This window comes from Phalaenopsis equestris, unplaced genomic scaffold (assembly GCF_001263595.1).
Source record: "Phalaenopsis equestris unplaced genomic scaffold, ASM126359v1 Scaffold000244, whole genome shotgun sequence".
NCBI classification, from domain to species: Eukaryota; Viridiplantae; Streptophyta; class Magnoliopsida; order Asparagales; family Orchidaceae; genus Phalaenopsis; species Phalaenopsis equestris.
Genome location: NW_018164686.1, coordinates 1 through 16,644, shown reverse-complemented (window position 1 = coordinate 16,644; position 16,644 = coordinate 1). Strand labels below are relative to the sequence as shown.

General features: G+C 32.5%; 1 protein-coding gene across 1 annotated transcript; it reads left to right on the top strand.

Annotated features, from left to right (window-relative positions):
- Positions 1-15,148, top strand: LOC110024082. The gene is made up of 7 exons (XM_020723826.1): positions 1-555; positions 1,991-2,131; positions 2,221-2,586; positions 2,826-3,068; positions 6,467-6,559; positions 13,749-13,949; positions 14,765-15,148. Exons 1-7 carry the CDS (start codon positions 232-234, stop codon positions 14,975-14,977), a joined length of 1,581 nt encoding a protein of 526 aa, XP_020579485.1. The 5' UTR covers positions 1-231; the 3' UTR covers positions 14,978-15,148.
- Positions 15,149-16,644: the final 1,496 nt, after the last annotated feature.

Here is a 16,644-nt window from a genome sequence, read left to right as displayed (position 1 = left end):
ACCGAACTGTTCCGTAGCTTCAGCCTTTCCAATTCCCGCCCCGATCCATCATTGCGTTATCAATTCGCCACCGAACTCTGGACGACGACGACGACGACGAAAATGCTGTCAGTTTCATTTCGTATCATCGGAAGCGACAGAACAAGCGGACGAAAATTGTGTGGGCAAAACCTAATCCAAAGGTAACCCTAGTTCAAGAAAGAGTGGCCTGCAGAAGCCGCAGCTAAAGCCATGGCCGTTTCGCCATCTGCCCATCCGATGTGGATCCTCTGGATTTTATTGGCGTTAGGGTTTGGATGCGGGCGTACGGCGGCCTTCAAGGTGCCGTTTCGAGTGAAGGATGCACTCCCGATTCTCCCACGCCAGATATCCTGGCCGGTGATGAATATCCTCCATAGCGCGGTCGATCTGCTGCCTGCTTTCGTGGGGTCCGTCGTTCCGGAGGGACAAGTTGTAACGTGGAAGGGGGCATGCTTCTCGGAGAACGAGGCTCGACTTGAGTTTAGTGAGAGTGATTGGGAAAACGGCCTCGGAGGGGGGGTTCTGTATATAAAGGTAAGGCATGATCTTCCTGTTTTTTCTTTGAAACTTTGCTGAGGATGCAAATTCGATGGTAATTTGTTTGTTCTTGACGTTGAACTTTATTTCAGGTGTGTTAGAACTGAATAACTTGTTTAAGCTGACTGTAGGTTTTGTCATTTCTTACTGTAGAAACAATTGTATCTATATGGTTGGGTCTTGATTCTTTTGTAAACAGCATCTCATCAAATAAAAAAGGGATTTTTATATATCAACCACCTAAAACTTTAAATATAACAGATTGATGACCCAAATTTTAAATTTTACATTTCAATCACCCAAAAACCACCCAAAACTTAAATATAAAGGATTGCCGCTGATGTTTCAAAAGAAAATAAAGATTTGGGTGGTTGAAATATAAATGTTAAGTTTAGGTGGTCAATACTCAATACATTATATTTAAAGTCTTAGGTGGTAGGACTGTAAAAGCCCCAATAAAAAAATAATAATAATAATAAAGAGTAAAATACTATGTGGGTTAAGGTAAAGTAATTTTACTGATGTATGCTTGAAGCGACGTGCTATAAAAAAAAGAAAAATTGAAGCATCTTTGTAATGAGCTTTTGTCTCTCTGGTGAGCTGAAAAAGTCTCATGCTCAATGAGAAGTGGCCCCTTGAATTATATTTTTAGAATCCTATACTTTAGATCTTCCTAGTTCTTAATCTATAGATTTATTGCTTGTGGTTAATGTAGATATTTTGCATTTTCAATGTTGGTTTTGAACTGAAAAAATTTCTATAGAAAAATACTTCGGTAGATCATGAATTATATACTTAATGAGTTTAAGGAAGTTTGCTTACATGTGTTTGCATTGTTAGCTCACTGTTGGAAGTTGATTTTGATGTTTGCTTTCCTTTTATTTATTTGTAGAGAAAAGTATCAAAATGATCCCTTGCTTTTTGTTTGGGGTCATTTTAGTCTCAATGCCTATAAAAGTATTAATTTAGTCCCCAGAAATTTTTTTAAAGGGGAGCTGTAATAGTCCTCCTAAGGGACTATTTCAGCCCATATCGAAAAAGTTTGAGGAGTAACTTGACACATTTATAGGCCCTAGGACTAACGTAAATAGTAAAGGGACTATTTTGGCATTTTACTCTTGTGAATATCTTTAGGTCAATTCATGTTCTCTAATCCCCCACTTGTGGCACTAGTGTAGTGCAGGAGTTTGATAACCATGGGGACAACTGTAGTTACAATTAAAAGAGGTAGTAGATGCAGAATTTCTATGAAATTGTTAAAAAGTTGTGCAATTTTTCCTTGTTTTCTTTCCTTATAATTTACACTTTTAACTTGGTTCGCGTTAGTTTAATGAAATCAGAACTTCATTCCTCAACTGTTCAAACAGTGAAGATAACCATTGATTATACCTTTTAATTACCAACTAAAGAAGCATCTTTCTTTGTTTTACAGACTAGTTTAGCTCACAGCTGGGCTTGCTTGGATCTCTATGTATTTGCAACACCATACAGGATAATTTGGGATTACTACTATTCTGCTCGTGAACACACTTTAGAAATAAAGTCATGGGAAGAACCTGCAGAAAAGGAATATGTGTGCTACGACTCTCATTTTCTTGTCTTTTTTTTTTTCTCCTGCAAGTTAAATCGCACGGCCATCATTTCTGATTTCTTTTTGTGCAGGTAAAACAACACGGCGTCTCTGTATTTCTCATGCCATCAGGAATGATGAGGACATTTTCATCACTGATCGATGTCCTTCCCTTGTTTTCTAATTCTGGTTGGGGTCAGAATGCAAATATTGCCTTTCTTAAAAAGCATATGGGGGCTTCATTTGTAAAGCGTTCACGTCCTTCGGTTTCTAATATTCGCGAGGAAGATGTTCACACAGGAGACTTTTTGGCTGTGTCGAAAATACGTGGTCGTTGGGGTGGATTTGAGACCCTGGAGAAATGGGTCACTGGTTCATTTGCTGGTCATACAGCAGTTTGCTTGAAAGATGAAATGGGCAAGCTTTGGGTTGGAGAATCAGGGCATGAGAATGAGAAGGTGTGCCCTAGAATCCCTCAACCAATTGTTTTCTGAGCAGGATTTTAAATTTTGTTTTGCATTTGCTTGTTTTCCTTTTACCTTTTAAGTAATAATTCGTACTTTTGTGAAACATATAAATTTATCTGAACTTCGTACTTTACATCATCTACCTAAACATGAGTGCATCAGTCCTTATTGTATAATTTTGATCGTGATTTCTTAACTTTAGTCCTCTGGATTTCATGGAATGTTTGCAGGGAGAGGAAATTATTGCGGTAATTCCATGGGCTGAGTGGTGGAAGTTGGCTCGAAAGGATAATTCTAATCCTCATATATCTTTGCTTCCATTACACCCAGATTTGCGGGCAAAGTTCAATGCCACAGCAGCATGGGCTTATGCTACGAGTATGTCAGGAAAACCTTACGGTTATCACAACATGATATTCAGTTGGATTGATACGGTTACTGATAACTTTCCCCCGCCTCTTGATGCTAACTTGGTATGTCATGATATAAGAAAGTCATTAATTTTTTAATTAATTTGTCAAATTTCTTGATACACTTATTTCTTGTTCTGTATCATATTAGAAGATTTTGATTAATTCTCAATTTTTCTAGTTATGAAGGGACAATATTTTTAGTAATGCCCTAGTTTTTAATGATCCTTGTGTCCTACCTTTTGAACATTGTTACATTTTCTAAGTTTATTTTATGTATTTATCTTGTGCACATTTTACATTAGAAAACTTGTAATCTTTATCTAGAAATGTGGACAGGGAGTCAAGTAGAAGAAGTAGAGCTATAAAAGAACCACAACGGCCTAATACACATTGCCAACCTGCCAATGATACTCGATTTTGAGTCATGTTGAGTAAAACGAATCATTGGTTTTAAACAGGTCATGTTGGATTTCTAACTTATTGATTAATTAAGTATGGACCGAGCTATTGTGGGAATTTTTTATAAATGTTGTTGTTGTTGATTTGACCATCTAATATAGTCAACTAGATCCTGTAGGGCCTAATGCAATGGGATTTTCTCCTCTTGATTATTGGTGGTGGAGTTGATTCATATATGAATGTTTCATAACTCCCGTCTGGATCTCCTTGATTAGCCTAATTTAATTTCTTGAACATGCTGGCTGTTCATTGTGGAAATCCTTTATGAATTCTTAGAAGTGCATTGAGTGATTTTGCCGCGTGATCAGGGAAGACCAGTCAAATGATGAACCAAAGGGTATATCCACACTTGATTCTTTTAGGAGTTTGGCAACATTTGGATGCTGTAGAGCAGCTCTCATTGTATTTTTGGCAGCCTTATGACACCTCCAGTCATGCTTGCGTTCTTCTATGGGGAGGAGATTGTTCATATTTATTTGATAATCTTGGAGAGGCTGAGGGAGGTGCAATCATAGCTGATGTGCTCGAATGAGTGGATATTATAGAAATAGTATGGATGACGTGGCGTAGGACTTGCTGGAAGAGTGAGAGTTAATGCAAAGGAGGCAAATAGGTGATGTTGCTGCAATGTTTTAGGGTTATTGTGTTTATTTCCAGGATAGAGAAATATACATTGCAATTAAATCATCTTATTTATACTCAAGTAAAAATATTTTAATTCTAATGCCAAACAAATAAGATGTGCAACCATAGTGTGTTACATTCATCTAATTAAATCTTTGCTCTTGTTTTATTGTGCCTGCTGTAGCCCATTTCAGACTGTCTTTGAATGTGGTGAATGAAATTTATTGCTATATGAGTTTTGATTTGACCTTTAGGTTTGTTACAAAAGAACTTATTTGGCTCAGCCTTTTGATGTCTAGAGTCAAGTAATGGTGTGTTGATATTGTCTTGGGCTCCTCTTATGCTTAAATCAATCTCTACTCCTAGGCTTATTGGGAAACAAGCGTTGTATTGGTCTTGAACTCGAGGGTTTGTTGGATCACCTTGCTTTCTTAGTTTAGCTCCTTGGGGCTTACTGAATCAAAAGTTATCACATTTAACATGAATGGTTGGATTTTTTAATGGAAACCTAGATTAACCGTTAGGCTTGTTTAGATGATAAACGAGTCTTTTGATCTGATTATCAGCCGACTTAGCCCTTGAAAATGATGTGTCTAGCTTGTCCTTTAGACTTTTTGAGCTAAAGCCCTAGTTTGTCTTTATAAGTTATTGGAATAACACTAAATTTTGCTCTATCTTTGGACTTCTTGATCTATAGCACATATGTTAATGATTGTTGAACTTATGAAGTCAAGATGGTCAACTTGGCCTTGATGCTTATTAGGCTGATGATAGGCTTTTTAGCTGGACACTTAAGTTCGTTGAACTAACAGAGGATTAGTTTGATCCTTATACTTGTTTAACTAATAAAGATATTATATGACTGCCAACTTGCTACTGTTGCTTGTTGAGTGGACCTATTCAGCTCCACCTTTAGATTTGCTAAGCTAAGATAATTTAACTTGTTTAATCGACATTATATTCTAGCTTTAGGAATTGTTGAGCTTTAAAAGTTCCATATGCATGAACTTTACCATTGGACATTGTTTCTTTCATGTGATAACTTTTAAGTCAGTTGAGTTGAGTTTCATATCTGCTGGCCTTTAAGTTTTTTGATCTAGAATGAGGCTAGTTTGCTTCGATGTATTAAATCATGGAAATTAAGTTTGACCTATCCACTGTGGAATAAGTAGCAGTGGATTATTTTAAGCTCATTTGCTTGGTGCTTGTTTAGTTATTACACATTGTTTAATTTTTGGACATTTGGATTGAAAAAAGTTTGGGTTTAGAGCTAATTTAACCTGTAAGTTTATGGTGACCAATCTTTGGCTTGCATTGATATGGTTCCATCTTTGACTTGGCTTCTTTCCCTGGCTGAACAACACTGTTAACATTGTGGAAGTTGTCTGTCTTCATCAGGGATATTAACCATTTTCAAAATCAGCAAGTTCGATGCTTCAAAGTACCATAATATCAGATCTCCTCCATAAAAAATTCAGATTTAGAGACAATATGCGAGATTTCAGTCCCAAAAACTTCAATAACTAGGTTTCACTCAAAGAAACTAAATCAATCTAAGAGAAATATAAGAAAGTTTAATCTAAGAGGTGACCGGAAGATAAATATTAAATTATAGGATTTAATATAAACTAAGAAGCGAATTTGAAGATTAGATTATAATTTATAGGATTCAATTTTTTAAAATATTATAAAGTTTTAGAGAATATAATTATTTTTAAAATATGATAAATTTTTTATACATAATTATATAAACTATTTTATATTTCGAAAAATAACGATTCGAACACGATCGAACAAATGAATGTTAGGGGTTCCGTTTATAAACCGAACGAAAAAAAAATTGTTCGTGTTCATCTCGTTTTCTTATCAAACGAATCGAACACGAACTGTTCGCGAACAACAAACTTTTTTGACAGCCCTAGGTTCACCTTAACTACAACCCAAATTTATTTTAAAGCCTGCAACAAACAGACCCTAAAATTGTCTTTTTGTGACCTGCACAATTAATATGTAAATAAATGCCTGTTACCTTGAGTTTATCTTTCTTTAGAAGTGGGTGTGGACACATAATATGCTAAATTTTTTTAATGTTAAATGAAAGTTTTCTCAAATGACAACCCACTTTTTAACTAATATTTGTGTTTCTGTCAGTTTGCAAGTGCATACTGTTGTTGATTTGGAATTTATGGCTCTTTTTTCATTATTTACTTGATCTATGTGAGCTTTACCCCTTCCAACACCCTCTAATCTATCAATTCCATGTTTCTTTTATTTGTTTCATTTTTTAATAGGATTTTTTTGCAAATTATTGTTACATTCCTTCTCAGATTCTAATGATTTTTTGTAATAACTTTTACATGTCTATTGTTTTTCAGGTAATGACCATTATGTCTATGTGGACTAGATTACAGCCTGCATATGCTGCTAATATGTGGAATGAGGCCCTTAATAAGCGGCTAGGAACTGAGGTATGCAATTTCTTGTTTTGCCAGCTAGCCTGTTTATATAATTTAGCTGTTAATCTTCAATTCTGGCTAAAAGCATCGAGAAAGCCATTTGCGTTCTAGTAATATTCTTAAATTTTTAGTCAGCCTCTACTTGCATAACGTCTAGTTCTGTTTGAATCCATAATGTGTTATAAGAAATGTTTATTAATCTGGTAATAGTGTAATAGTTAAATCACCCTTCCCGATTAGTAGCTAGTCAAAAGTGGTGGGAGATTGGCACTCAATAACCCTTAACAAATTTTAAATGTCTGACTATACTAATCCTTTATGTCTCTATATTTGAAGTTGATCAAAATCATGATAAAATCTTAAAATTAAGTTGCCGTCTAAGTTGAATAGAGAAATGAGAAGGGGATGGATGGTGTTGAGTTGGTAAGCAATTTGGATGTTTAAGATGTGATTTTCGACTTGTTTAGAAAATCAATTGCTGCGTAAATCAGAATATAGCTTGTAGGTTTTCTCAACCCAGCTTGGTGCCAATCCAAATCAATTCAATTTAATTCAAGGTCGTCAACTCAAATTGACACGACATGCAATAGCTTTCAACTGGTATTGAATGAATTCCATGCACTGTCATAAATTCCTGTCATGCTAATGATTACTATGGAAAACAACTTTAACGTCTTTAATTTAACATTGATTCAAGTTTGTTTTCATAAATGATGAATCCAAATTGACATTTGATTAATCATTTTATGCCTTTTAATTTAAGAAAATGTTATTAAAATTTAATTCAAGAATAACATACCATCATCATCATTAGCCTAATCCCGTTTCTCTTGATTCAACTTTAAAAATCCTCATTTTCCATTTGTTCTCGCTATGTGTTGCTTGAATTGTTAAACCTATTCATCATAAATTCTTTATAATATTCTCTTAATGCAAAGTGCCCGAGACACGTATTCATTTTAAATATATTGCTTTGTTTATTAAGATATATCCTTGTATGTATCTCATTCCTCTATGATCGATCTGGTTACTAACGCTTATTATAAATAGGTAACACTTTATATTCTAATAGCATGAATCAATAATTTTTAATATCACACTTATTAAAATTACATTTCATAGTATTTGTTATAATAATTCTAAGCTCTCTATTATCTTAAATATTTTCTCCATTATTTTAACTTTCTACTTATTTCAATAGATTTATCACTGATTATAACTATGTTATATATAAAAGCATACACAAGGTAGGGGTGTCAATATTGGACCTAATAATAAAACCCAGCTCAAACCTGACATGAAAAGTTTGATTTGGGGCTCAACCCATGTAAGATTTAAGTAGGGTTCGTGTTGGCTTAAATTACTCAAAAATTGTGGCAGGTTTTGGGTAACCCAAAAATGATGACTTAAATATAAACAAAAGCTTATAAGAAATTATAATTTTTATTTTTAATAAATTAATATGTCCAAATATGGTAAGCATATTGATTTTTCGTCAGGTTGACACAAATTTGTTGCAGCTTTTTGTGTCGGGTTGGTTGGGTTTGGGTCTTATCGAGTTGGATTTGAGCTGTAGTTTTGACCCTTTTAATGAACGAATCAAATTTGAGTTGACTATATTCATGTTGGGTCATTTTCAGGTCGAACCTGAACTCAATTCATGAATCCAAATTGATAAAGGCACTTCACTTTCAACATTTTTTGCGAGCAATTTCCCAAATAACAGTGCTGACCCTTTATGTAATTGTACTTTAGCCAGAAATGATTTCATCACTCTACAACTATTTTTAATGCTATTATCTCATCTTATGTATCATTGACAACTTGAACATATTGAAATTTTTTTCTACCATAATTCTTGTTGTATTTGATCATATGCTTTCACAATATCAATAAAAAACTGCATAGTTTTTTATTATGCTCTTTATTCATTCTTATTAATTGTCTTACATAAAAATTACTTATAATTTTTTGAGCTTGAAACCAAATTGATTTTTATAACTAATATATTTTTATAAGTTTATTTTAATATGCTTTTTCTCATATCTTTATTATATAATTTTGAAGTTCGATTCTTCTATAGGAAATATAAATTTGAACAACTCCTTCATTCTTTAAGTATTGATACCAAAGTGCTTCTTCTTCAGCATTTCACTTCCCCCTAATCTTCCATAATTCATGTGCAACGTATCTCATTTGAATGCAAAACTTAATCTTTATGCCTGCTTTTTGGAGCTTATTCTACTTGATTAAAATCATTAGTTCTGTCTTTTGGCTTGGCTATTTCTATGTAGTCCATTCCTTTTTCTTAGCACCAGGCCTACATACATCATCAAAGAAAAAGTAAAAAAGTAAAATACATAAATAAATATATATATAAAAATAATCAATGATCTACTTTGTCGTTTACTCACTATAATCTTTGCAAGGCTTTTAGTCTTATTATATTCATTTTAAGCTCTAGTTGCATTAACTTGTGAAAACTCTTTAAAAGATCTTTTTCTTTTATTATTATTTTTTCCTCCTCTCTCTATGGCCATGGGGTTTATTTGTTACGAATTTAAATTGGATTTAAGTTAAATCTTGCGACTTGTGAGACAAAAGAAATGCCATCTTTTAAATTCTAAATTTAATAAATCTAGTTTATCTTATTTTTTTCAAAATTTTGCCTTAAATCCAGGTCTTGGCAGGATTTAATAAATCTGGATTTACAGGGATTACTAAATCCATTATCAGACAGCTCCCAAGTCTCACTCTTTATTAGTGTTTGCTCTGTTTTTTTGACTCTCCTAAAATTTGTACAACAATCTTTGTAATAAAACTAGCCATTTTACCTCACACCAGGTTTGGCTTAACTAAAACATTTTAATTTAATTCTCTTAGCCATTTAATAGTAAAACTTGAAAAAAAAATTCTAATTTTTTTTACTTTTCGCCAACTTAATAATTATTTCTTTTGATTGTTTTTTCCCTGAATTTTATGACATACAGTCATAATTACTATTTTATATTGTTCATTTAAACTCTCTTATCAAATCACCTTAAAATCTTTACATTTTTTTCATATACAATGTTTACAAGATAAATATTTTAACCTGTGAACTATCAGACATTTGGATGTTATGTATATTCATTTAAAACCTCGAGATCTTTCCGAGTACAGCTATCATGTTAATGCTTATGGTTATATAAAATGTATTAAGTATAAATTGAGTACATCTATCATGTTAATGCTTATGGTTATATAAAATATATTAAGTATAAATTGAGAAATAAGTGTATCTTCATTATTCTTGAGATCTAATTTTATCCATATACGGCAAAAGCCATATTAAGAAAGGGTAACTTTATGATGAAATAAAAGAGAACACTCTTGTATTTCAGTAGTCCCCGATCATAATTACTAGTAGCATGTGGGCTCCACTGTCTTCTATTTTGTTTTTGTGATGTGCTAGAGGACATTATTCCTGTATTATATTTGCTAGATCCAAGGTTTAAAAATCGAACCGGACGGTTCAACCAGTTCGACCGTGAACCGGCTAGTGGTACGGTTCTGGGCAGGCTAAAAACCGGCCTTGCAGTGGACCGGCTGGGACCCGCCCCGGCTGGACCCGGCCTAACCTGCCGGTCCAACCGTCAAACCGGCGAACCGGTCGTGATTCGAAAATTTTCGTAGTTCTACCCAAGGTGGAAAGCCCATGAGTTATTGATACAGCTATTTCATATTCTCATACCTTTCAAACTGAACTAAAGATTTAAAGATGTGGGTCTAAACTATAAAAGCTAAAAGAGTGTTTGACCAATATAACAATAAAATAAACATATTATTTAATGCCTCGAGCCCACCTATCCAAAAAGATATTTAACTTTTTGGAATTATTTTACTTTGTTTATACTTTCTACAACATTTTTTAAAGATCAATTAGTGAATACATCTTTGAGATATGGGACTAAAAGTAATGCAAGCATGAGAAAAAAATATTTTAAGTTAGAGCCACAAATATTGCACATGAAACTTATAAAATATTGAATTTGATTACTATATAATTAATCAATAAAAAATATATATATTTTGTGATTCATGAGCATTTACATACATACCACCCAATTTGTATTTATTTAACATATCAAACATCTAAACTTTATTTTTTACATTTATACTACCTAAATCACTCATATCACATCAAAAAAATCATTATTACAAAGAAATTTAATTTACATACATTCCATTCAATTTTTTTTATTTACATATCTAACACCTAAAATCTTTTTACTTTATATTTATACCACCAAAATTATCTAAATCACATAAAACATATTTCTATTTTAATTTTTAAAGAGTGAAATATATATTTTCATGCATAGATAAAATGAAATTTGTTAAAATTAAATTTTAGGTGTTAGTTATTTAAATACGTATGAATTGAGTTGGGTGTAAATCTTATGTATTGACATTTTTAAATACATTTATGATTTATTAGGTTATTTGGTTGAACCTCCAGTCATCCCCGGTTCATCCTTTGTAATTTAAACCTTTTCTTCTAACAGTTTAATGTCCGATCCGGTTTTTACAACCTTGGCTAGATCTGAATCGTAGATATCAAATATTACCCTCAAGTCACCAGTGAAATTAAGTAACACATTTCCATTCTCAGACAGATTGGGCAAAAAGTATTGAACCCAATTCCGCTAGAATTGCATATATATATTATTAGTAGCATTTACATACATTATCACCCAATTCTTATATATTTACATATATGTAACACCTAAACTTTATTTTTTACATTTATGCTGCTCAAATCTTTCTTATCACATAAAGAATAACACTATTTTAACTTCTAAAATATGAAATACGCCTTTTCATGCATAGAGATGGAGGCATATATGTAAAAATTAAAGTTTGGGTGTTAGATATATACATACATAGGAATTAAGTGGTTGTATATAAATCTTCCTTCTTAATAATATTATTCAGGCTCATCGAAAGCTACCATGCTTCACTTAAAACATGTTTGATTTTTTTCATCTTGTGGTTGGGATCAAAATAGTAATCAGGTGTCCCTCCTATCGCGAACATGTGATGCTGAGTTCATGAACGCCCACATTTTTTTCCATTGAATGTTGCATTTGATGTCAAATATAGTTTATAGTTCTTACATCCACTCAGTGCCATTGAATGATGCATTTGTTCTCAATTTTTGTTTATAATTTTTGTACTACTTTGGAACAATGTTTACTGTTTCGTCTTAGATATTCAATTGCTTAGCAAGTTAGAATTATAATATAATGAATCGAATAATATGTTGAATTATTGATATTAGTGTGCCTACACATCAATAAATAAAATTATGCTCAATAATGAGAATATACTTATGATTATAAATGCGGTAGATTGCTATTAGAAATATTATACTCATGCGAAAACAGTATGAGCCTTCACTTCCTATTTTGAAGCGATTCTTAAAATTGTCAGGTTGGTTGAATTAGCAATCATTTGTGTTAACATACAAGTAATCTATGGGTAGAGTCTCTAATACATGTTAATTATGAGGTGCAATCGTTCAAGCTCTTGGTATTTACTATAAGGCTTATTTGGGATTTTTTTTTTTAATTTTTTTTATTTTCTTTTGTTTTAAAATATGTTTGTTCAATTTATTTTCTTACATATTTTGTTTTTTTCTTTACTTTTAAAAATAAATTATTATTATTTTAAATACACTCAATATAATTTTTTAGGTCTTTTGAATATTTTTAAAATTAACTGCCAGTGCACCTAGTCGCCACCAACTGCTCTTCTCTATCAGAAACTTTCAAAAGAAAATAAAAATAAAACATATTTTGTTTTAGTGTATCAAATATATTTTATTTCAAATCAAAATATAAATAAATTAAATTTAAAAAAAAACAAAAGTATTTCTAAATGCTCCTTTTAACTTATTTTAAAATCTTAGTTATATTATGACAAACTATTAGCTAGCTACTAACACTTAAGCTAAAAATGTTCTAGATGCCTGCTTTCGATTTTCTTGGCTAATCTACTGTTGAAAGACCAGCTTACGTTCATATCTCCATCAAGCACTCCTTTTTACATTTCACTTCAGGTGAAATTGGTAATGTGAAAATGTTATTTCTATGATCAAGTATATGCATTTGCGCCGCTCCCCTTGCATTCCAATCAATTGAAAAACCGAGTTCACAAATTGCAGTTCTTTTTGGACTGGATAAGCATTTGAATGTGTATTCCACCATATTTATTGTGAGAGAAGCTTTTAGTAGTAGTCTATCCATTTGTTCTATAACATTAGCTGATAAGGGCTTATTTGGGATTATTTTTTACTTTTTGTTTTTGTTTTTATTTTGAAACATAATTATTTGATGTATTTTGTATATGTTTTTTTTTTATTTCTCTTAAAAAAAATTAGTTTATTTTTAAAACCATTCATAACATCTAAAAAAATGTTTCGAGTATTTTTAAAAATAAATAATCATGTTATAACATAAAAAATACGTTTTTTCAAATAAAAATATAAACAAAATAAAAACAAACTAATACCTTATTGAGCTACCTTCTTTGTGCATGAGCTTCGTCTAGCTTCAAATATGTTAATGTTACGCCCGTAAGTGAATTGGTCCCTTCTTGACCAGTCGAGAGCCGGCCAACCGGCACTCCACTACAGTGGACGGGTAGTCTTTTCCTCGAGAAAGAGCAAGACGACAAATTGCTATAGCAGAAGAATATTGGGGGCAGGTGGGGTCCGCGCCAACCTTAATCACATACTCAAGGAGGAGAAATTAAAGAAGTTTGAGGGAAAGTTGGGAAAGAAAGTTTGAAATGCTGTGAGAGGACTCTTTTAAGGGGAATGACCTAGAGTTTCTTTTTTTATGCATGTTTTGTTTGTTGTTGTACTCTTTTTCTTCTTCTGGTGTTCCTAGCTACGTTTAGGATTGTAGGAGAGCCGATTTACCTCTCGAAAGGTAAATCATCATTGAATCTTGTTTGTTTTCATTTGTTTTTCGTATGCGAAGCACTCATTTGAATTTTTCCCTCCATCTATTGCCATTTCATCGTTGTTGCTTGCTGATTTTGGTTCCGGAGCATATCAGTTAAGCATATTTTATTTAAAATATAAACAGAAAAACAAGAAAACAAAATTGATCCCACACCCCCTAAAAGTGTGTTTACCTTTTGATTGTGTCAGGACTTAGACTTGCATGGTATTATTGCCGAGACGGAGCGGCGCGGGATGACCTTTGATCAGCTGCTCACAATTCCTGAGCAAGATGATTGGGTGTACAGCGATGGCAAATCAACAACATGTGTTGCCTTCATCTTGGAAATGTACAAAGAAGCTGGAATCTTCGAACCTCTATCAAACTCAATCCAAGTTACCGAATTTACTGTAAGTAACTAAATGTATTTGGAAGATTTACATACATACCACTCAATTCTCATTACATTTACACATCTCTCACCTTAACTTCAATTTTTACTACAGACCGCCTTATTTATACATGAAAAGGTGTATTTTATTTTTAAAAGCTAGAATGATATTGAAGATTTGTGCGGTGTAACTGTAAAAAAACAATTTTTAGGTGTTCGATATGTAAAATACATAGGAATTGGGTGGCATGCATGTAAAAGCCCCAAAATTTTTAGTCAGCTCCGTCTTATTTTAGAAAGATTGACTATTTATTTGGGCTCTGTTTCATTTAACTGTCTTCTAAGGTCTTGTAGGCTACAGCTAAGGTGAGTTTTTTTTTTTTTTGTATGATTTTAAAAATTGAATTTGACCAATTGATCGAACCGATTCAACCGTGAAACGGTTCTCCGACCGATTTGGTCCAGATTTAAAACCACTTCTGCATGGAATTAGCCATAACTAGTGTTAGACCGAGTTGGTTTTTGATGAACCGATTTGTTCTAATATTGATCGATTTTAGTATTTTGATTAAATAGAATGACTGAGATAGAAGTTAAGATTAAAAATAGAGAAACTAATTAAAATAACATATGCCAAACATTGATTTACAATCACATTCAACATATTCTAGAGTGAAATATCTTGGATTAGATTATTGCATGTTAAATCATTGAAAATATCATTTTTGCAGTATTATTACACATTTAAATTATATTAACATAACTTTAATATTTATTACATCATTTTGGTCAACCTGATACCTCACGTTTGCAATTATACTATATGAACGACAGATTCGTGATGCGTACATGCTCAAAATATTTGAGAACAATCGAACGCGTCTCCCCAGTTGGTGCGACGCCGAGGACGACGACCGGCCTTTCTGTCAGATACTCGGAGAGTACCGGATGGAGTTGCCACAGTACAACACCCTCGAACCTTACGCGAAGATGAATGAGAATTGTCCCTCTTTGCCTCCAACCTATGATAGGCCTTTGAGTTGCTGATTCTGTATGTTGGATTGCCTCAAACCTTCAGATGGTGGTGGGGGCAACATTCTAGCTATCAGAAAACCACAATTCGTTAGAGAATGTATATGTCTATTGCTATTGATGTGGTCGACGTCAATATTATTATTAAAATGCTTTTTTTTTTCTTTTGAGAAATTTACATGTATACCACATTATTATTATTATTATTTATTTACATGTCTAACACCCAAAGTTTGATATTTACATTTATAACACATTGATGTCATAAACTTATGCATGGTAAGCATTTAAATATGAATGTTTAGGGTTTTGATATGTAAATATAAGAATTATGTGGTATGCTTGTAAATGCTTTTTATTTTGGACGGGCATTTACATGCATACAACCCAATTCCCAAGTATTTGCATATCTAACGTCTAAATTTTTGTTTTTTTACATTTATACCACCCAAAATATATCATTATATTGACTTTTAGAAGTGAAATGCTTTCTTTCATATATATATATATATATATATATATATACTTGTTAGTGTGTTAAATATGAATCATGTGTTGTATATGTAAATTTCCCCAAATGTTTATGATTGCTTGATTGTTGGCTCGATCAATGACTAAAGTCTGATACAATTGAAAATATATTTTAACAGAAGGCATCTCCATCAGTATTGCCGCTTTGCTGGACCTTTTATGAAGCAGCACGCACATGTTTTCAATAATTGTCACTTTGTTAAACCATAATAAGCAAAATATTCGCACCTCTGTGATATCAGAATAATAATACCAATTTCATAGCCCTTCTAAATTAATATGATATTGAAACCTTTTTCCGAAAGTGCAAGGGTCTGTTTGGGGCAGTTGCAGCTATTTGAAGAAGTAGCTGTGAAGGTTTGTAGAAGAAAGTGTTTTTTAAAAAGCTGCGGCGACTATTATAAATTTATTTTATTTTTAAAAAGTTGTGCCATAAAGTTTTGGCAATCATCCTATTTTAACAACTCGATTGAAAGAAAATAATTTTCTATCACATGATTTTTCTAAAAAAATAACAAAAAAAGAAGCTCTCCTCACTGAACTGTGGTAACTGTCTGAAACCACACTGAACTGTGGTGACTGTCTGAAAAATAAAACAGATAGGAAGCTGTCCCAAATAGGCCAAAGACTCGTTCTTTTAACACTTTAATTTGAAAAAAAAAGAAATAAAAAAATCGGAAGCAAAAATGCAAAAGCTGACATCTAGTGAAGTATTGCTAATGAAGGTGAATAAGTAATTGTGTGTGTGAGAGAGAGTCCTTGTGTAGGACTAGGCCATACAAATAAGGATTGATCGTAGTTTTTCAATAAGGTGGTTATAAAATTTTTCTTAGAAATTTACGGTGATAATCATAAATATATATATATATTTAAAAAAAAAAATCAACAAACATATTTCTTATAACCACTGCACTTTAAAGGGGTTGAAAAAAATTGCTTCTCATCAAATTTTTTTACAAAATACAATAAGAAAGTAGTTCCTCAAATAGAACTGTGATGAAGATCTTCAAACCCGAAAGAGGCAAAAAGTTGTCCTAAAGAGACCCTTACGTATCAAATGTAGAACCCTAATAAATAAAGTATTCCACAGACATTATATACATTATGCATAATAGCTATCATAGTAGTTCAGATTCCACATGCATCAAAAT